This window comes from Oryzias latipes, chromosome 13 (assembly GCF_053564925.1).
Source record: "Oryzias latipes strain Hd-rR chromosome 13, Olatipes_Hd-rR_3.1".
In the NCBI taxonomy this organism is placed as follows: Eukaryota; Metazoa; Chordata; class Actinopteri; order Beloniformes; family Adrianichthyidae; genus Oryzias; species Oryzias latipes.
In genome coordinates this window covers 11595521-11616994 of record NC_136249.1, presented here as the reverse complement: position 1 = coordinate 11616994, position 21474 = coordinate 11595521, and the positions used below count along the sequence as shown (strand labels likewise).

At 40.7% G+C, this 21474-nt stretch overlaps 2 protein-coding genes across 5 annotated transcripts in view; one reads left to right on the top strand and one right to left on the bottom strand.

Annotated features, from left to right (window-relative positions):
- veph1 (ventricular zone expressed PH domain-containing 1) overlaps window positions 1-10989 on the top strand; it is a 76150-nt gene extending 65161 nt beyond the window's left edge. For both annotated transcript variants that reach the window (XM_023961681.2, XM_020708427.2), the window contains exons 13-15: window positions 3117-3253; window positions 5755-5808; window positions 6653-10989. In XM_023961681.2, the coding sequence (XP_023817449.1) occupies window positions 3117-3253; window positions 5755-5808; window positions 6653-6835 (374 nt within the window). In that variant the 3' untranslated portion in view covers window positions 6836-10989. The remainder of the gene's footprint in view (window positions 1-3116; window positions 3254-5754; window positions 5809-6652) is intronic.
- A 775-nt stretch (window positions 10990-11764) lies between these two features.
- ccnl1a (cyclin L1a) lies at window positions 11765-21323 on the bottom strand. Of its 3 annotated transcripts, XM_004075833.5 has the most exons (10): window positions 20980-21323; window positions 20670-20744; window positions 19746-19855; window positions 17925-18045; window positions 17715-17779; window positions 15608-15707; window positions 15412-15516; window positions 14961-15214; window positions 13856-13954; window positions 11765-13049 (listed from the first exon to the last, which is right to left on the bottom strand). In XM_004075833.5, exons 1-10 carry the CDS (start codon window positions 21217-21219, stop codon window positions 12593-12595), a joined length of 1626 nt encoding a protein of 541 aa, XP_004075881.1. In that variant the 5' UTR covers window positions 21220-21323; the 3' UTR covers window positions 11765-12592. The 3 variants fall into 3 exon arrangements, with proteins under 3 accessions (XP_004075881.1, XP_011481155.1, XP_020564087.1); XM_011482853.4 differs by lacking the exon at window positions 13856-13954 and having other exon boundaries at window positions 20980-21317; XM_020708428.2 differs by lacking the exon at window positions 20670-20744 and having other exon boundaries at window positions 20980-21300.
- Between the last annotated feature and the right edge of the window lie 151 nt (window positions 21324-21474).

Sequence of the window (21474 nt, the reverse complement as noted above, 5' to 3'; positions counted from 1 at the left end):
AAAAATGAAGAACAGTGAGCTGATGCTTTATCTCAGCAATATTTTGAGTCTCTGAGAATGATGCACTTTTCAGTTCTTTGTTTAACTTCATTTGATTTATTATACACAGCTGCAAAGTGGGGAGCTATGAAGTGAAGTTTAATACCTGAATAGAAAATGTTTACTTGAAGAGGAACTTTACCAGCAGTGAAACATCACTTTTTGGATAAACCATCTGGCAGGGTTCTGCAGGAACTAAAATTAGGAATCAGATAGGATTACAGCGCAGTTTGTTTACATGAAAATGTCCATAAACTGAAGAGCACAGCAGCTCATGTGACTCACGTGAATAAGGGCAACTATGTTAAATTACATCAGTGAATCATCTCTTCAAACAAGGGATTTGGAGTCGGTCTTGGAGAAATCTGTCATTTTTCCATAATTTCCAGACATCTCAGTTTCTTTTACAAAAGCATGCTTTTATTTTGAAGCCAACATGGTGATTTTTTAATGCAGTACTCTAATAAAAGCTTTCTGGCCTGACCTGGAATCTCAAAAGTCTTTCAGAATGAGCGTAAATGACTCATGTTTTAATGGTTGATGACGTAAAAACCAAATTGAGATGATGAATTTTTTTTCAATCATGAAGGACAGACTGGAGCCAGTAGTTACAGCAACTCTACTATACTTGATGTTATACTGCCGACTTTAATGGCCAGAATGTCTTTGAAGTGCGCGCTAATGACCTGTGTGTGTGTGGGTGTTGTGTGTACTATGGTTTTTTGCTCCATTTTCACTCTGAGGGGCTTCAGATTGTGGACCTTAAGGACGGAGAACAGATGTGTCCAAATTCATCTGCATCATCTGAAATTTAAAAAATGACTTTGTCCGGATATTAAAGACCTTTTTCAACCTGAGCTTCTTTCCAGATCAACTTGTGACGGCTGCTTGAGTCTATAGTTATCCAGGGAAGCTGTAAACATGTGGATTTGCACAAAAACATCTGCAGATGTACATCCAGACCATAGAGCAAAGGCATGGAAACCTACAAGAGGATAATTAAATAGGTTTAAAGGTAATTTATAGTAAACGGTCAGGACAGAGGGTTGTTTAAAGAGTTCAGGATGAGGACTGGTCAACTTAGCGAGGACTTGAATGACAGGAATTCCTGAATGAGGCTTGATTATCTTAATGTGAGCCTACCTGATGGAGTGTGTCATTCAGTTTTGGACTATGTATTGGGTTGAAAGAATTTTTTTCTTTTTATTTATCAAGGGCCACAAAAAAACCACCTCTATTTAGACAGACTCCAAGTTTTGAATATGTGCCAAGTCCCCCCCCCCTAATGCCATGAGTGCCCTCCTAAAATGTGACGCCCTGCAAAAATCCTAAATTAAATAACGAAATGAAAATTACTACAAACCCCCCCCCCCCCCCCCCACAAAAAACAAAGACAAATACGAAACATTCATAAAATAAGGATAAAAGGTATATGTATGGATGGACGGATAGACAAATAGACAGACATAAAAAGAAAAAAAAAAAGATAAATGCAGTCTCAACAGGACACAAACCAGTGTCCTGCTTGTGCCTGTCCCAAGCCCGGTAGATTCAGAGGGTAGTGTCAAGAAGAACAGTTAACCTCAAACAAATAAGACATTTCAAAAAGATCAAAGGAGAGGATGGATGTCTATGCAAAGATGAACTGACATGATTGTGTGGCTTCTTTACATTTTAGGGATGACTTGCCCCCCTGATATTCTACCTGCACCCCATAGTGGAGCTGGCTAAATCCAGGCCTGATAGGCTGAGTCTTGGATGGAAGACTATTTGTCTGAGGATTATCAGTCAAAAATAAAACCAGAAAAGTAAAAGAAAAAGTGAAAAAATTAAGGAAAAGAAAGAAACCCGTAAAGTAATAAAGCATCACGGGGCACCTCAGGGCACTGAGGTTCAGAGATGGACTCATTTGTAAAAGTTTTTTTAAACGCTCTTATTTTTTTTCCTCTCTTTCTATTTTTAACCTTTTTTTATGTTTTTTTTGCTGTTGTTGCTGCTGTTGTAACACAAACGTTTTCTTTACGGGGTCTGTCTGGTCATCATCCGCCCGTGCTATTGATGAAGGCTTTAGGACATCGTTGCTTTTTTTTTTAAATAAATACATAAAATAAAGTACATTGTGAACCTTTATTATCTTTATGTCTGGTTGTGTGTGGCTCTATGATGGACTGGACCCCACCTTTGGTCAGCAGTATCTGGTTAGGCTCCACAAACCCCAAAACGGGATCAAGCAAGTGTGGAAAATGTGTGTGAGCTCAGTCAGCACAGAAAATTTCAAATGATGCCACTAAACACAATTAGACCACAATTTAAACATTGAATCCCTCATGGGAGGACGTGCCTCGATGAACTATAAATCTGATACATTTCTGGGTAAAGGTATCGGGTTATTCCGATTTTTTTTTTTTGTCATAACAAGCTTGAAGCAAAGCTCATTATAAGTTCACCCAACACAAGCGCAAAAACCACCCATGAAGACATTATACTGATTGTAAGCAGCATAAGGTAATGATGGAGATGGATGTTAGATGTGGTCATGTGACCCTTTGGTTCTTGAAGGCAGTTCTTTACCTCCATGCTCGTCTCAGTCTTGGCTGAAGAAGACGCCACTGAAGCTGACAAGCGACTAATAGATGTTTGTCAGCCAACTTTCTGCTGGAGTTCAGACGAGTCCCAAAGCTTCAGAACTGGACAAAACTCTTTCCAGGCTGACACATGAACACAACTTCCTTTCCATCTTCTATCATGCTTCCATTTTAGTTATTTCTGGAGGCAAAACGTCTGGGTGTGTTTTAGGAAATCAAACTACACTCTCCACAAAATGACGCTAATCGCAGTTCATTAATGATTCAATGGGGCGGGGGATTGGGAGATACCTGGGGCCAGCCAGGTTTTGGATGGATTGTCTTACCTTATAAATCAAAAGTGTAAGTTTAATAAGTGTGTTTTCTACTCTGGTTTTCATGAATTGCAGATTTGGACTTCTACCAGCTTATGAGTACCGTGCTGTAACGTTCTCACTAGGAGTAAATTAGAATTCTTCATGATATGTCCCTTTTTTTTCCGTCTTTTGTCAGTTGTGAACCAGGAAGGTCAACCTCTCATTGAGGGGAAGCTGAAGGAGAAGCAGGTCCGCTGGAAGTTCATCAAGCGCTGGAAGACCCACTACTTCACCCTGGCGGGAAATCAGCTGCTTTTCCGCCGGGGCAAATCGGTACGTAGGCGCTGAAAGCGAAACCTCCCACATTAAGAAACTCCATGACAGCATGAAAAGGTTTGATTTCCCTCTGGAGGATGCAGTGGGACTAGCTGGAGCAAACTCTGGCTCTGCTAAGTCTAAGGGGGGGGGGTCCTCAAGCCAAAGAGTGATGCTGCAACAATAAGTCATTCTCACCCTTAAATAACAAAAAGGATGTGAACAATTAGGAAGCAGAGAAAAAAAGGGTTCATCTTTGCGCATTCGAACGAGTAAAGGAAGGAGGAGTGAGCTGCTCTCTGGCCTACAGCATGATTTAATCACACTGAAGTGTGTTGGAGGTGTCACTTCTCTGGAAAGTTTGGCGCAATATCTCAAACACATTAGTTTCTAGCAGTTAAAATGTGGTTTAAAAAAAGCCATCATTACTTTCTGGACATGTGCAAAAATATGTTTTCAGGGTTTGTCAGTATATTATTTTGATTGACAAAAGCTTTTGTTGTTTGGAAAGACGATTTTTTTTTTTTCTTTTGGGAATTTCGCTACCAAAGTTCTAACTGTTTCCAAATTCTGGAAAGTTTAAAACATCCCAAAATCAAACTACAAATTGACTCCTATTTTCCACTGACTCACAAGACAAGTCATGCTGGGAACCCTTAACTTCACTCACTGACACATTATCCACGTGTTTAACCCTTGTGCTATCCTAGGCACTTTACCATTGGGAGTTGGGTCATCTAGACCCACTAGACAGTGCTCTGAATCTTTTTTCTTCAATGATTTGTGATGTTCACTGGTGTCCATGGATTACATGAAATCTTTCCACCTTTATCCACCTTTGTCATGGTAGGGAGAACACGTCAATGTAAGGGTGGGGTCATCTAAGATAGCACAAGGGTTAAATGTGCTGCAATATTGACTCCGTCACAAGAACAGGCAGACGGCTGGATCCAAATGCAGCAGGTTTATTAGCTCAGCTCAAAATCCACAAAGCTAGATCAGGGTCAGGCAGGGAGGAGTCAATAACAGGCATGACATCATCAAAGGAGAGACAGGGTAGTCAGGATCCTTACATGTGATCAGCTGAAGACAGCTGTAGTCCCAACTCTCTTCAGCTCACTGACCAGTTTTCCCCCATATAGTTCTGGGCTGCTTCCTCACCAGGTGAATTCTTGCATGGCGGAGAGAAAATTGTCAGTGATCTTGCATTTCTTCTATTTCCTAATAACTGATTCAACAGTTGATCTCTTCTCATTACTTGTCCCTGGTGTCCTTTGACAGCTCTCTGGTCTTGGTCATGGTAGAGAGGTTGCAATCTGACTGTTTAGGGTGTGGACAGGTGTCTCTTAACCCTTGTGCTATCTTAGATGACCCCACCCTTACATTGACGTGTTCTCCCTACCATGACAAAGGTGGATAAAGGTGGAAAGATTTCATGTAATCCATGGACACCAGTGAAGATCACAAATCATTGAAGAAAAAAGGTTCAGAGCACTGTCTAGTGGGTCTAGATGACCCAACTCCCAATGTTAAAGTGCCTAGGATAGCACAAGGGTTAAACAGAGAACCAACAGGTGGCAATAATATAGGTAACCAGTGGAGGATAGAAGAGCTTCTTAACAGGTCTGTGTGGAACAATTCTTTTTCTTGTTGTGCATCATTATAGCAATAAATTCTTTAAAAAACAAACAATGTAATTTTCTGGATTCTGTTTTACATTCCGTCTCTCACAGTTGAAGTGTATCAATGATGAACATTACAGACCTCTCTGATCTTTTTACGGGGGACTGACAAAAATCAGCCGGCACAGGACCTGTTGGTATATCAGTTAGTTGTTTCCCCCCACAATAATATTTAATGTGGCAATGTCTGTAATGTCTATGGAAAACATGTTTCTAAAAAGGTTTTGCTTCAATCGAATTCTTAATTTTGAGAAAACACAACAGTTTAAATGAGGTCCTTGTGATTTTTTTTATAGTCTGTCAGCTGATCAACAGCTTTAAGTTCCGTAGTTTCCACATAACAACAATTTCACAATAAGACTTTAGTAGGAAACAGACCTTCAGCACAGCTGGAACTAAGTGGGCTTCATGTGAACGCGCAGAAATCACATAAACACACCCCAGCAAGGATGTGGACCATTTCACTGGGTCCTGCAGCTTTCTCTGGATGTTTGATTGGAACTACTAACTGAGGTAAAAAGAGAACCACGTTTGAGAAAACAAACACTCAACAGAAACCAGAGGAGGGCAAGACTAGTGTTGTTGAATTTACTGCCCCCCTTCCCAAAAAAAAACAAAAAAAACCCACAGAACAAAAAGGTTGTATTGTTCGTTCCGCTTTTGGTTTGTGTTGAGGTTAGACATCCTGGAAACAATGTAAGGATGCTGACTGTGATGGAGTAATCAGGAACACAAATCTTTCTTTGTGCTCCGATTGTGCAAAACGGGACCAGATGCAAATTCGAGGGGTTTGGGCCTTCTGCTGCTCGGTGTGAAGCGTTTTTGTTCTCCCCACAGAAGGACGAGCTGGAGGATTTTCCTATTGAGCTGAGCAAAGTGCAGAGTGTCAAGGTGACTGACATCCTCCTTTTTTTTGAAGTTATTGCTAAAAGGGCTGCATGATATGAGGAAAAGTAATCAATATTGCAATGACGATATGACATGAGATAATAAGACAAATAGCAAAACACTAAAACTAATACATCATTTCCAAGTTGTGTTTAAATAAAAGTCATTATAACTTAAATTATTCTCCAAATGACCATGTCAGCATAGGAGGTTGGCGCCTACCATAACAGGGCTCCATTTGATTGGTCAAATGCTTAAAAAACTCCATGTTATTTGTTAAATAAATTGTTTTAGAATTAGTATGAAACCATTTATGGCAGTTAATGCCATCTTTTCTAATATGCGTAAAGCACAGTCTGATATGTTGATGATGAAACATTTGCTATATATTATGCTGGCCTAATTGCTAAATATGCTGGCTTACTTGTTATTTTGTTTTTGTTTTAACTTTTTTTTGTCTATCCTTTGTTTGAATTTTATTGTATAAAAGAAATGTTAGTTTTAACAATTTAATGTAGACATCTGGCAGTATTAAAGCTTATTGCTTTATGGTCAACTTGGTCTACAAAGATTAGTCGTTTTCAAATTCAAATTCAAATTAATTTTATTTATAAAGCACCTTTCATGTCAAACAGACAGCTCAAGGTGCTTTCCATATAAAACAAACAAGAATACAATAAAAACAAACCCCACATATGAAATAAAATCATTAAATAAACCCCTCATAATAAAACACACAAAAACAAGCACAAGTAAAAGAGAAATGACATATCATCATATTTCCAAATCCTGACACAAAAGTGAAGATAAGTCCATCGCCTTCACGTTGTGTTTTTTTTTATCTTAGGTGGTCACAAAAAAGCGCAGGGATCGGGGTTTGCCGCGGGCCTTCGAGATCTTCACCGACAGCAAGACGTACGTGCTGAAGGCGCAGGACGAGAAGCACACAGAGGAGTGGCTGCAGTGCATCAATGTGGCCGTGGCTCAGGCCAAAGAGAGGGAGAACAGAGAGGCTACCACCTACCTGTGAGAGCCACGTCCACACAGGTAGTTCCTCCCCTTTGTGGTGCTCAACAACGATGGAGCAGGATTGTTTAAACCAAGCAACAATCCTGAAGAGATGCAGGTTGGAAACCAAGACTCTGGATGGACGAGCCCAACAAGTATCAAGGGTTTTCAGTATCTATGCAGCAGAGATCGGCGTTACAGTCGGCAAGGTTCACTAGACGGTCAAACTGAGTAAATGGGAGTTTGTTTTTCTCGGATTTCCACACAAACAGAAGCAGCAAATGTTCAAACCTGGCATTGACAACAACAGCTGAAATCTTGGAAGGATGAGATCTGTTTCTGTAGAACCCATGATTTTGGTCGGTTTAAGAGAAACAAAAATAAGTTTTGTGATGATCAGATAAGGAGGGGCACTTTGTTTAGTTTTTAGGAGGAAAGCTTGTAAAGAAATCTTTTAGTGCAACAGAAGGGATTTTATCTTCGTTACCGAGAGTTGGGGTGTATTGACACTGGGAAAGTCAGTTGGTCCTGACCAGGTCTGCTTAATTTGATCCGGATCAATTCCTGAAGCTTGTAAACAAAACCACTTGACTAAAGATCTCTTTAGTCATTGGCCAGGATTTATGAGGGCGGGGCAAAGCAACCAGGGAAAAATGAATGGAAGTTCTGCGCTCTGCAGCCCTTGTCGGGATAGTTCACTTGTTCAAACTGTACATCTCACAGACTGATTTTGACCCCAAGTACAACCCTCTTTATTGCTTCTTTGGTTCAGTAGAAGAATGCTGCAAGGAGGCCGATAAGGGTCACTGAAAGGGTTTATGACACATAGATTGTTGGGAAAACCGTGTGAAAAGCAATGTTTGTCACGTTAAAAGTCGTTTTAATGAGCCTGCATTGATCCGACCACATTTCAATGAGTCGCTGTCTCAAAGTTGTTCCACATTTGTCTCCTGCTCATGCTTTCTGCCTTCCTACCCTGTTTACGTTCCACAATGCCCGGCTACGGTGGCCGGTTTGGTTCAGTTGTTCCGCTCTGAGCACGGAACATATTCAGACAGAGGAATCTCAGAGCGAACCGAAGCTCAGTCCGATTGGAAACAACCAAAGACCACCTCCAAAGATGGGTCAGAGAGCGGTTCCTGGTCCCGGACCAGGGTCTACTTGGTTGTATTCAGACTGAGGATTTGTTCCGGATTATCAGGGGAAACAAACTCTGGTTCACCTTAGGCAAACCTAATGTGTCCAGTCTGAATGCAACCTTTGACTCTTCCACCTTTTATGGCACTGTGCAAATGCATTGAAGGAGAAACAGATTCCCAGCCAAGCCTAAGCAACACCACAGTGAATTCAGTGGATGAGTCCATAGGTGCAAAGCTGCAATAAACTGCTCCAATAGTTTTTTAAGGAACCAAACTGCTCACAGCTAAACGGGACATGTTAAACATTTGGGTCAACTCTCAGCTGTGGTTTAGTATAACATCTCCAGCCGTTTTACAGTGCAGCCTTTCATAGTGCCAAGGTCCATACAGCAGACTTTATTTTGTTTCCTCTGCAGTAGAAGTAAAGGAGAAACACTGACAGAGGCGCCAGATTCTGATACACTGAACATGAACTCACAGAAAAACACCTAAAAAGTGAGAAATACAATCGATTAGCAGCAAAACTGAAGACTTCCAGGTTATTTAAGAAGTTTTTTGTGTCAATTCTCTGTAAAAACGTTGCTTCAGTCAGAGGCAATAAAAATAGAGACAAAATGTTCTAAAATGTGAATTAATTTCTGTTAGATCATGTTTTCGTGTCAAACTTGTAAATTTAACTAATTTTTAGAGTAGTCCTACCCAATGTGGAGGTTAAACCTAAAGTAAAATAAGAAACGCCAAAGTGTCATTGAGAGTTTGATGGCTTAGTAACAGTAACATAAATCTGTGAATTCATTAATTAAGACAACTGTAGGCTTTTTTGTTTTAAAATAACAGATTCTTTTTCCAGGGTTAGGGATTAACAGAACTTCAAATTGTAATTTAATTGTCCAGACTGACGCATTTGGGTAAAATAACATTAAATTTTTCAAAATAAATTTTGGCCTCAAATACAAAAGGGGTTTATACAAATATGCACCTGATGTGTCTGAAGCTAAATAACCCCTTATTGTTACATTAAAATCTGAGGTTTTATGCTCTTATCCAATTGTTTAGTTGATGAAAAAGTTAAAAAAGAAAAGGAAAGAAATAATGGTTTCCATGTGAAAATCCCCTCACTTTCAGTGGGTTTTTTGCTTCATCTTCAGCGATCCGTTAATTTATTTTTATGTTTTGGGAAAAATATTAGTAATGTTAAAGTTTTACACTGCACTTTTGAGAAGTTTTGTTTCCAAGTGTTAAATCTGTGATTGTGTTTATACTTAAGAAAGCCCATTAAATCTGTGATCTGATGGGTGATGATGATTAGAAATGATGATGATTTCATTGACTCAAACTATCTTTAAAAATCGAAATCACTGAATGAACCTGCTGTAGTTTTTGCCAGAAAAGGAATTTCTATTTTTTTTTCATTTTCTATTTTTTTTTTGAGCCAAAAAGAAACGTACGTATAAATTCACAAATGAAATTATTTCTGCAGGATTTTCTGATGAAGTTACCTCCGATTAAATACCGTTTTAATGAAAGCTTCATTATTACTTTAGAGGGCATGCAGCGCTGTAAGCCCGTTCAGCTGATCAGAGATCTTTAACCCTTCTGCTATCTTAGGCACTTTAACATTGGGAGTTGGGTCATCTAGACCCAACTAGACAGTGCGCTGAACCTTTTTTCTTCAATGATTTGTGATCTTCACTGGTGTCCGTGGATTACATGAAATCTTTCCACCTTTATCCACCTTTGTCATAGTAGGGAGAACATGTCAATGCAAGGGTGGGGTCATCTGGACCCCATAGGATAGCACAAGGGGTATATGAGAACTGGGAGAATTTATCAAACACTTTGAACGTTCGACGTGGGGGATCAGCAGCAGGCACCATCTACTTTATTATCGAGGCATCTGATTGGTCAGTTTATGACTTGCATAGCTTGCACTCCTCATCTGCCCCCCCCCCCCCCCCCAGCTGGTTGTTTCTACCAGTCGCATGGTCACCACGGGGGGCAGAGCAGTCAGTCGCTCTAAACCTCTCTAATTACAAAAGCTGACTCATGATTCTACCACCCACTCTGCTTTTTAACGTGTATTTTAATTGCAATTGTTGTAGTTATTTTTTCTTTGACTCTTTTCTTTTGGAAGGCAATGAGTGTCCAGAAGCCTAATTAATAAAATGTATCAATGTTATTATTACTACTACAGATAAATATGACAAAATGTTTGGATTATCAATGTTTAATGTTTAAAAAAAAAGGCATAAGAGCAATAATGGTTCTTCTGACCAACAGAATGACAGAGTAATACCTGTTAGTTTCTGATTTTGGCTTTTATGAGCCAGCAGGTACTTCCTGTTTGGACCGCCAGGGGGGAGGAGTCACTCAGTCCAGTTCTCATATACACAATTTGTCATCCTATATTCCCTCCTCATTCCTCTCATTTATGACCCACAAGCGTTTGAGGGCGGCTCAAGTCCAAACGGGATATAAACATGAATGTTTGCAATAAGATCTCACATTGAACACTTGAAAGGTCTTTAGGTCAATACTTACAACTCATAATGTGAAAAACATTTTTTTTCTGCCCAGCATCCTTTTCCTGTTGATGGTCTTGTGTTTTGAATGTGGAGCTGCCATGTTGGGCTGGAAGGGCTGTTCTTGCTGGCATGAACGGTTTTCTGCGTCTGAGCCGTTCAGGGAGCAGCTGTCGTACTGTAGCCGAGTGTCCGACACTGGAGGGCAGTGAACGCCTCCTCCTGCTCCGAAGCACAAAACCATCCAACCGGAAGACTGCTGGACCATCAAAACAGTGTGAAGCGGGTGGGATTGAGCTAAACAAATCAGATCTGATTTATACATGTTTCTCTTACGTCACTGGATTCGTGTGATTTGTTTTATATTTATTGTTTTGCAACATTGCTGTCATGTGTGGACTTGTGTTTCACTTCTCTGATTTAATGTGAAATTGAATTTGATTGTAACACTGGCCTGTTGCATGTTTACTTTTCTTCTGAGATGATCGTCAAATAAATCTGAAGGATGAACTCGTTCTTCGGCTCCTTTTGAAAGCAGTTTGCAGCAGCAAATGTTCAGAAAAACACGGATCTGCAGCCATGAACCGTGTGGAAGCGCAGACTGAAGGAGAAGCCTCGTTGTGTGACCCTTTATTGGGTTTTGTTTTGTTGTACATCTGGAACCTTTACCTATTTAACTGGTTCAAATTTTAAAATGTTTAACTTTTTGAACATTGAGAAGGGTGCCTGACAGTTTTATCTTCAAAACTCAGGAACTTTTCAAATGATTCAACCAAAACTGCTTTTTAAAACTCATCTGAATAGAAATGGCAGAAGGGGATTTTTGGAGACACATTTTTTCTGATAAACAGTCATAACACCAACATTGTCACATAGTTCTGATTTTTTCTTCCAGCAAAACGCAAAATGCCTCCTTTCATAAAATCCTCACAGAAAATACATCAATCTCGTCAGTTACTCCTGCAGATTGTACAGCTGTCACCTCAGTGATCCCAGATTACACTATTTTTGTTTACATACTATTTATACTATATATATATTTTTTTAAATCAGCATTGAAGGCCATTTTAAATGTATATGCATCTGCTAATCTCTGCTTCAACTATTTTTTTTAAACCCACCGCTGTGAAGTTTGAATTGCTGCACAAAGCAGTTGACTGCAGACCGACAGCGCCATCTGGTGACAGAAAGACTAAACTGCACTTCTGTCGTTCTGCCTCCTATTCCTCTTGCTCCGTCACGGTTCACTCAGTTTTGTTTCTCTGACTTAACATTCAGCACAGGTCAAAGTTTAGTGGCATTACTCTTTTATTCATGAATAAAAATTGGGCAGAGACGTGCAGACTAAAAACCAGTGTTACAAATAGCAAATCTTAAAAGTTCTCTTTTCCAAATCAAGTCCGGTTTTCCTGCTGGAAGAGAAAAAATATATATAAAGATAACTAAAGCATAACCAGTTTTCTTATTGAAGCAACATAAACCTGTCCAGTACAAAATAAACAAACAAAAGGAACCAAAAAACACTGTCAGCCCTCCATGTGCAAACATGTTGACTTTTCCTGAAGGTTTTTTAACATTGAACATATTCCACCTTTCCACTGAAGAGTTCGCTTTTATAAATCAAAGCATTCATATTTAGTCAGTGGGTACCAATCGTTTACACTGTAAATAATTGTTTTCCCCCAAAAAATGGTAACTTTACACCTTTGACCCCGAAACACAAAAAGCGGCTTGATGGTTTCTTAGGTGTTTGAAGAGTAGAACTGCGTGGGAAGGAGGCCGCTCTGGGGCTGATGCTGCTCTACGCCATGACACTCGTGGTTAACGTGAGTTCTGCAGGGCTTCCATCAAATAACCAGAATGTTTCTATCTGCTTTTTCAGGGATGTAATGGATAGCAGAGAACCAACTCTAATCAAATGATTGAGGAGAAAGTCTGCCTTGTTTTCATCACATTAACCTGCAGCACAAAGCTGCCGTCAACACGTCTAGGAATCTCAACAGCTTGTTGAACTTAAGGCAGTGTGTTTTTATTTTCCTGATGGATAAAAAGAATAAATTGACCGAGAGTGTCGCGAATGGTGCGAGCATCAGCCCCAGACCTGCCCGTTGCTGTGCCTCAGCGCCTGTGGCGGCCGTGTCCTGAGTGCCCGCCGCTGCTGCTGCTATGGTGTTTGCTTTTGTGGCTCCGCTCCCTGTCTCTGTCCCTGTCGTACGAGCGAGACCTCTCCCTGTCCCTCCGGTCTCTGTGTCCCATTCCTCGCTCGTGTTTGTGTTTCTTTAAGGAGACTTCAAACGAGCCGCGGTCTCTTTCGCGCTCCCTCTCGCGCTCTCGGTCCACTTTGACAGGAGTCCGGGATCTTGAGCGAGAGCGCTTCCTCTTGTGCCCGGAGCCTCCGCCCCCGCTGATGCTGTGGCGGCCACTGAGCTTGGAGTCACTGTTGCTATGGTGGCTGGATTTGGACTTGAGAGGGGGGACGAGAGGCGAGTGCTGATGTCGGCGAGGTGACGGGCTGCGGCTGTGGGAGCGGGACCGCGAGCTGTAAGTCCCAGAGTGGCTCCTTCTGCTGTTATAACTGCAGAAGAAAAACAGACGCAAATGGTGCACACATCAGCGCGTACGCCTCCAACACACGTTCAGAACCAAACGGCGTGAAGACGCTTCAGACCCCGGACAGTCCCCGCTTGACCCGATGCCTTCAGGCAAACGCTGCAGGTCAAGTACGGACAAAAAGATTCCAGAACAGTTTTTATCCAACTGTCATAAACATTTCAAACACTAAACCTGGATCTCTTCTCATAAATTATAGTTTAGGAGCTCTTTTCATAATAAATATATTTATTATTATTTCTCTGGTTTTTAACTATTTTAACACATATTCAAGCACTTTTTAATGTAGTTTTATGTATTATTTTAGTGGAAGGTTTTGTGTTTTTTTTTAAAGCCAGAAGGCACTTTTAATTTCATTGTACGTATGCCAAATATAGATCTATAGAGCCATCCAGACCAGCTTGTTGCTTTTACTGAGTTTTTTTTCTTTATAAAGCAGTTTCATGGGGCGGCTCTGCATGCATCATTAGCTGGTTAAAGAAACAAAAGCCTAAATCCACTCGAGTGGCTTCCTTTTCAACAGTGTCATAAAGAACTGTAACTGTTGTTAAATGAGTCTGACAGCTGCAAGAGAAAAAAAAAACGAAAAAAATGGACGGGAGAGATAGGGGGGGGGGGGGGGGGGGGTCAATGATAGTTAACATACAGAAACAAAATGCTGGACTGAAGCATGTTAAGAACAGGAACACGAGGACTGGTCTAGGTTAGCAAAGTGATGCACAGCAATCCCAGCTGGTGAGTGCGGTTAAAACTTTCAGGAATTTTTCTTACTGTCTGCGAGGGGAGCGGGATCTTGAGCGCGATCGCGTTCTTGATCGAGAACGACTTCCACTTCTGCTGTTCCTTCCAATCTTTGCCTCCTTTTTTAAACTGTAGAGACCACAAACAGAAGCTCTTAAAGTTTGTTAAGGCTAGTTCCTGATATTTAGTGTTAAATCAGAACAGACGACGTGAACTCCTCTGAAACAGCTGCACTCAGACATTCATTCAGACGTTTGAAATGGGGCATTTATTCATCCATAAACTGCAGGTCTGAGGAAAATCTGATCTAGTTTTAAGAAAAGTTTTATATTAAGCTCAGACTGGCTAGAGTAAAAACAGTTCTCGTCCTGTTCTTTTAAGAAAATGAAACATTTCTCTAAGAAAGGAACTTTGGATAATAGTTTCCGTTCTGATAGTAGAGCAATTATTTAAGTAATTGTGGTACAGGCACAAAATTTGGCATGAACACACTGAAGGATCCCCTCTTTCAGAAAAGCATAGTGGCCACGAGAAAACAAAATAGATAATAAACACTCCTCTAGTTTAGAGGCTGCACTGGTGCACAAACAGCCCATATTGTTGAGACTGGGGCTAAAAGACACTACATTTTTTGGTAACAATGACGTTTATGGCCGCCGACTTTACAAACGGCTGCTATTTAGGATTTTTCTCGCGGCTAATGTCTTTTTCTGAAAGAGGGGACATGCAGGCCAAAATTTGTGCTTGGATCATGAAATGTTTTATTCTTCTGAAACATCAACCCATCCAGCTCCCCCATAAATGGTGTCATGGATTAAGAATAAAGGCATTTATTAGACTTCATTTAGAATCACATCAGAATGCTTCATTTGTCAAATATCCACCAAGAGAAGTTTTGGTTTGTTTGTTGAGAATTTAGCTGATTATATGTGTAACTTTTGTTTGTAAAAATGATAAATGTTCACATTAGAAGTCGTCACCACAATGACCATTCCTCCTGCTTCTGGATAAACGTATATTAACCACCTATTTATAATTATCAGCTCGTGGAAAAGTCCAAAACTGAAATCAAAGCTGAGTGATCGTCTGGTGTTGCAGCACACGCATGACTCGATCAGTCATGTTAGTTTCTTACCCGTTGGGTGGACTTTTGTTGACTTGGGTTCTGCTGTCTTGCTCTTTTTTAACCGCTTTGATTGTGGGAGGATTTGGAGACTTCTCTTCCGATTTGGCCACATTCGGGGAGCACGGTTTGGACGCGGGGGAGAACCCCCCCAGTGTGGACAGGGCAGGAGTACCATCAGGATTCAGGCCTTTGGCCTTCAGCTTAGCTTCTGCCAGGAAAACTTTCCGCCGCTCCACCTCTTTATCCAGCTGCTCATAGTTGGGCTGGGAGAGGAAAAATACCGTTTAGTCAAAGAAAACTAAAGACTACGTTTGTGCTGCTTTCAAGACTTATGATCAAAAACTTCACCTGTTCCGCGTTTCTTAATATTGGATGAAAATTACATTGAGAACAAAGCCAAATTCCCTGCACATTTATGTGGGATTTATTACAGATAAGGCAGGAAATTGGCAACACTTACTTTTTTCCTCGCGTACAGTCTCAGCGTCGTCACACAGATTTCTTTGATTTCATCTTCACTGGCCCCAAAAAGCAGGTACCAGTAAGGTTTGGATGGCAGGGGGATCTGTGAAGGAAAACAAATGAATAAACACTCACCACACAGGGATGCACCCATAAAATGAAAACGCATTGAAGTGATTGGCTGGTGGTGGTACCTGCAAAACTCGGGCAGCTAGATAGATGCAGGCACAAGCGATGGTCTCCGGCTGGAATCTCACAAACACATTGGTCCTTAAACTGTCATTCATGTAGTTCCTGTAATGGAAAAAAACAGACCAACAAAAACATAGCATCTCTAACCAAAGCCACTTCTCCTTCATTCCTACAACCGCCCCTAACTACGCACTGCAGGATTAATGTCTTATGATCAGTAATTACTTCAGTAATGTGTTGGTAAAAAAATAAAAAATAAAAAAAACAAAGCTCAATTTTCTTGGGTTGGAGAAATAAAGAGTTTTCCTGATCCATCAATACAAACATCACACTTAAGCCTTTTAAAGTGAATCCTGTTTAACTTTGTCCTTTTCTCTCTCGGGCATCCACAGGAAGACAGCATGTCACAGAAAGAAATGCGGGAAATGTAATAGCAAAGAATAAAAAAAACAAAAGAAACTTTAGGACACAGAGATGGAATCAAATGATGATACATGCCTTGTAAGTTTGGGGAAAATGCAGGAAAAGAAAGCAGCTACCAGCAGTTCCAGATTTGGGGTTTGATAGGTACAAACATGAAGAGCATGTTTGTCAGCATGCATGAGCTAATGAATGGACCGGACATCAACACGATGTCACACTTAAAACTGGCCCCCACAGATCGAGTTAGGCAACAATCCCCAGTGTGTGGTGTGTTCAGTCACACAATCGTCTTCACTACCTAAGGTGAGTGATATAAACATAAAGATGGCGTGTCCAAGAATTCCCTAGTGGTGAAGTCTACAACATAAAATGCACGACTGTGAGTTAAACAGTGATGGGATCGTCTATGCTCTCCAGAAACATAGAAGTCATAAATACAAAAATGGGGGGGGATGATATCATTTATAAAATATCACAATCCTAACTTGTGAAGAGAAAAAAACGCTGCTGGTGTTTTGTAAACTCTGGAGACTTTGCCCACATCCTAAAAGTTGCTTCATTTCCTGATTGAAAGCAGCATGTTTGGCGTGTCATGTCATACCTATGTGTTTACATGGTTCCAGTCAGAATCTTTTTTTCTAAGTTCAAACGTTATTGAAATATGGCCTAGAGAACCGGTCATAGTCAAAACGACATGCTGAAGCCTCAAGAAACAACATGGCCATTGGATTCTGACTGCTGCGCGGCTGGAACAGATCCGTGGAGCCAAAATCTTTGGACTGGATCAGCCTGCAAGACAGACATGTCTACACACCATGTAAGTTGGGCATGAGAAATTTCAGTCTACTCTCAATGTTAAACTGGGCAGGTAAAATGGGCAAGTTAAAAAATATATATAAATATATATTTTAATCTGGCTAAGTTTACTTCATTTTTAAATGCAAGTAAACTAAAAACAAGACAGCATACGAATCTATCTGCAGCTATTTGGACAAAGGAATCACAACCGAGATCTTGGAGCAAGACCAAAAAATACAAATCCTTTTGGACACCCAAGAGAAAACAAGACGATGCTGGCTGTAGGGAAAGGCTCGCCCGCCCCCTTCAGTGAATCTCGGCATTGGGAATGGCTGTCAGGAGAAGGGCAGCCAACCAATGGGGGGAGCTTCCTGAGGTCATGTGGTTGGAGGAGGCAGAGTTCAGAGGTTCTTTATGTGACTTACCAGCATGGACTACCCTTTAATCAAAGAGTAGAGAGAAAGGACAAAGTTAAACCGAGTTCTCTGGGTAAATCAAACAGACTACACAGAAAGCTATGCAAGGGCAGACGAGAGTGAGACACGTTAAAAAAGGCTTTGCTGCATAAACGCTTCAGTCGTTTAGAAAAATGCTGCAGTCAGGACAGAGTGAATCTGTTTTAGAGCACGTTTCAAAATGCTAGCTTCCAGTATGAGCACCTGAGTAACGTCCGACTGCTATATTTAATGTGACGAGCGACACCGTAACAAGATCCTGAGGAGTCATCAAGTCCTCACCAGGAATTCAACTGTTTGAAACTTGTTCAACTCCGCATTAAGCCTAGGTCTGGCGGTACGTCTGGCAGACATGATAAAGGCTGTCGCTGTGGGGATGATTATGGAGGGTGCTTGGAAAAAAAAACTAGATTATAAAAAAGCCAGAACTTACCAGGCCGTCTGAACTAGAGGCTGGTTCTTCTCACATTCCAGGACTTGGAGGTACATGACGATTATCTAGAACACACAGCAAACATGTCAGTAGAAAGCCCTTTGCAGAGAAGTGTATTTATTAAGAACTGAATGATGACAAATGGTCCTGAGCAGCTGCCTTAGCATGGGTTAAAATGAGGCTATAAGTAAAAGTGTGGCTTTGGCTCACCTTATGTGGATGCTTGACATGAACACAGAAGCCCAGCTCCTTAAGGACCCGTCGCTCCGCTTTGATCACTTGGTTTTTGGTATTAATGTAGTTTTGATCAAGTATCAATGGACTTGGGGTCCTATTTTTAAAAGAATTCAAATAAAAAAGGGGTTTTGTCTTTTTGTAACAAAGAGAAGAAAGTGCTTTTTTGGATCCTTGCACTCTTGGTTCCCTTTCCAACCAACTCAAAGCAACTAGGTACACTGTTTGCATGCCTGACAGTGTGGTGGGATTGTGGACTCCTGTGGTTTCAAACAAAGCTTTAGGAATCTGTAGACTGCCCCCATCTCAATCGCCCTGATCCACAGCTTTAAAAGAAATGTAACCTGTGTTAAACCTAGGACCGGAAAAAAGCTGTCCCCATGACTAACAACCTAAATGCAGTGTAAAAATTAGCATGGGTCAGTGCTACGTTACAAACTAAAGTCTACAAGAACAAACAACGCTATAAAAATTATGTAACCAATGTTTTACCTTCCTTTAAGACATTACCATCAACAAACCATTCAGAACGTTTTCTAACTGTAACAAAAAATGCTTAGATGTACAAACATTTGAATAAATATCTACCAGACTTAAAATATAAAGTTCAATCTAAGAAATTCACAACAAATCCCATTTTAAATACAGAAATTCTCAGACTTTAGTCAATTTGACATGAACCATCACCTCTATTTATGTAAGAGCTTAGTGTTGCTTAACAAAAACAAGTGTCCGTGTGCATGAAGAGCAATAAAGCCCCGTCCTTATCATATCAGCCATTCTCTGCATAAGCGATGCTCATTAGAAAATCTGATGTGTGTGTCTAATGCCATTAAATGAACACATTCAAAAACATTAAGGAACAAAATACAAAAATAAGGACGGCAAAAACAACCTAAAACTTAAAGTGACACACAGTATGTTTAAACTTGGCCACAATTAGACTTCAAAAAATAAGAACTGAACACTGCATGCATGCACTGATCCTCAATAAAAACTAAATTCTCAAAAAAATAAAAAAGAACAATAAAATAAATGAGGATTAGATAAATGAGAGATTAACCCAACAATGACAGATTTCTTTTTAAAGCCATGAACTACAGCCAGCGAATGGACTAGTGTGCAAACTGCGCGATTACAATGCATGGTGAGGAGCAGTCAGAAGAAATCTACATTACCCAACAGTCCGCAGAATGACAGATAGATACCCAAAGCTTAAGAAAGAACCACAGGAGTCCTCAAGGCGCCCCACGGGCCAAGGACCTTCGGCCAACCTGTCATCCCCGTTCCCAGTGCCCGCGGTGGCTCAGACCACGGGAGTCTCCCACAGGAGGGGGTGGGTTGGGCCTGGGGGGACGACAGAGACCCCCTCGTCTCATGGTTGTCATGCCGACTGCTTCATCTTACGTACCATTCCACATCACCCAGGCTTTGGTAAATGTAGCTGGTCGCTGTTAGTTGGTTGCAAGGGAAAAAAGAATCTAAGTTAATATCAAGAACTACAATACTGTCATAAAGACATCAGGCACACACAAAGCACATGTGCCTCGTCTTTAACTTCAAATTGAATTGAATATAGAAATTTCTTTCTGGGAGTTTCAGTCATATGCCAAAACAAAAGTTTAACAGTTTGGAAACTACCAGTGAAGCTGGAACTGAAAAGTTTAGAGTGCATGGATAAGCAAAACAGCACTTTCACAGAAAAAAATAAGATCGGCAGAATAAAATACTTAACAAGTGATGCAACATGTGAAATACACGAAACCACAGAAGTGCAGATTTAACAAGACAACTTACTTTTTGCCTCTAAGCTGTCGCAGGTGGTGGAAAACGTTGATGACGTCTCGTATTCGCCGTGGCGCTTCTTCAATCTTTGAGGCGAGGTAAATGGAAGCCATAGCAACAATCTAAAAACAGAAAGAAAAAGAAACCCAAAGAGTTTGAAAAAAAGGACATAAACACCAACATAGCATGTATACAACCTAGCTAACTAAAAATGGATTAGTCTGTTATTGAGCACTTTTGCATATTGATGATCCACTCAAAGAGCAATTAAACTACCCATTTTAATATAATAAATTATCTAATATTAAGTAAAAGGAATACCAAGAACCCCCCAGTGCTGTGGATGACCCTAAATTCTGGTAAACAAAGATCACAAAAAGCCACTGGTAACATGTCAGATAATCCTTGTCACAACTGACACCTACATGAGTTGATAGAATTGAAGGACGCAAAACAAGGGCATTTGGGGCTAAAGTGTAGCACCCTCCTACCCATGAGTTACTATGCTCCTTTTACAAACACATATTTGAAATGTATTTAGAAACTGTTGTGGCGACTACAAAAGAATGACGCGTCTGCTGATCAGGTTTCTCAACTCGTATCTATGCACAAGTTCTCTTTGTATCAGCTTGTTGCTAAAATAACAAAGCATCATAGTTGGTCCTGACAACACTGACTAAATAACTGATGACAAATATTTCCTTATTATTCACACTGGGCTTATAAAGCTTACGCAACATTATTTCCATTAACCCAAAACGGCTCAAGTATTATCATGTGACTCGGGATTTTTCAACAAGAACATATTTTTTTCTATATCGAATGACACTTTGATTTAGAAAAACAGAAACCTGTAATTACGGATGACGAAACAATATGGCTACCGCGAACGTAGCTGTAACGTTGGTCACTTGTAGCAGCTCGCGCGCTACGTACCTCGAAACTGTGTTTCACGAAGGATTTGGAATAGAAAAACCGATGGAAAAGTACTTGTCCTGTTGCCATGGCCACCTGTCAGAAGAAATTGATGGTGTTACTTGTTGGTAGCTCTTACATAAGCCGGCCTTGTCTTTACAATGGAGTGCAGCCATTTTGACTCCACCATGCCGACGTCTAGAAGCTAGCATTAGCCACCTGCAGCTAACCAGGCCGCTCAATGACTGGTACAAATCGAATGTAATTTAAAAATACGTAAACTTTCACAGACAGCTTGTTAAAGTGTTAATTACAACTCTGAATACTGTACCTGAGGTAACCGAAGAAGGATACCCGCTGACTGAATCAGTTCGCATCCAAGGATGCGGAGGTCGGTCTCCGTGCTCAGGTCGAGGCCATCGAGCATCGACGGTGTCGTCGCGAGTCTTTCATCCGGTACAAGCGAGTTGTCGATGGTAAGAAACACTTCCGAATATACTTTGTCACCTATAAGAATACCTTCATTGTTTGTGGACGCGTTAGAAGAAACAGAGAGTGGATCCGCGGCCATTTTCAACAGACACACGGCTGAGCCCGACCTCGACGGAACGATGGCGGAAGAGGGAGACCGTAACAAAGCGCCTGACGTCAACCGCCCAAGGTTCAGACGCAAAGCGTATGTGCACATCCGCGGTGGTAAAATAGTTTCGCCACTTAAACAATAAAGACATAAACGATGCGATTCAAACATATAAATGTTAAAAAAATGAAAGATAAACACATTAAATACTAAATTTTATATATTTTACTGACAAATTTACCAAAC

Bases quoted from the DNA above. Each gene is read 5' to 3' on its own strand.
- ccnl1a (XM_004075833.5), bottom strand. From the start codon at position 21,219: ATGGCCGCGGATCCACTCTCTGTTTCTTCTAACGCGTCCACAAACAAT. The intron at 18,046-19,745 runs GTAAGTTGTCTT...TTTTAAAAATAG, and splicing joins CGACAGCTTAGAGGCAAAAA to GACCCCAAGTCCATTGATAC. The intron at 17,780-17,924 runs GTGAGCCAAAGC...TGTGTGTTCTAG, and splicing joins ATGTCAAGCATCCACATAAG to ATAATCGTCATGTACCTCCA.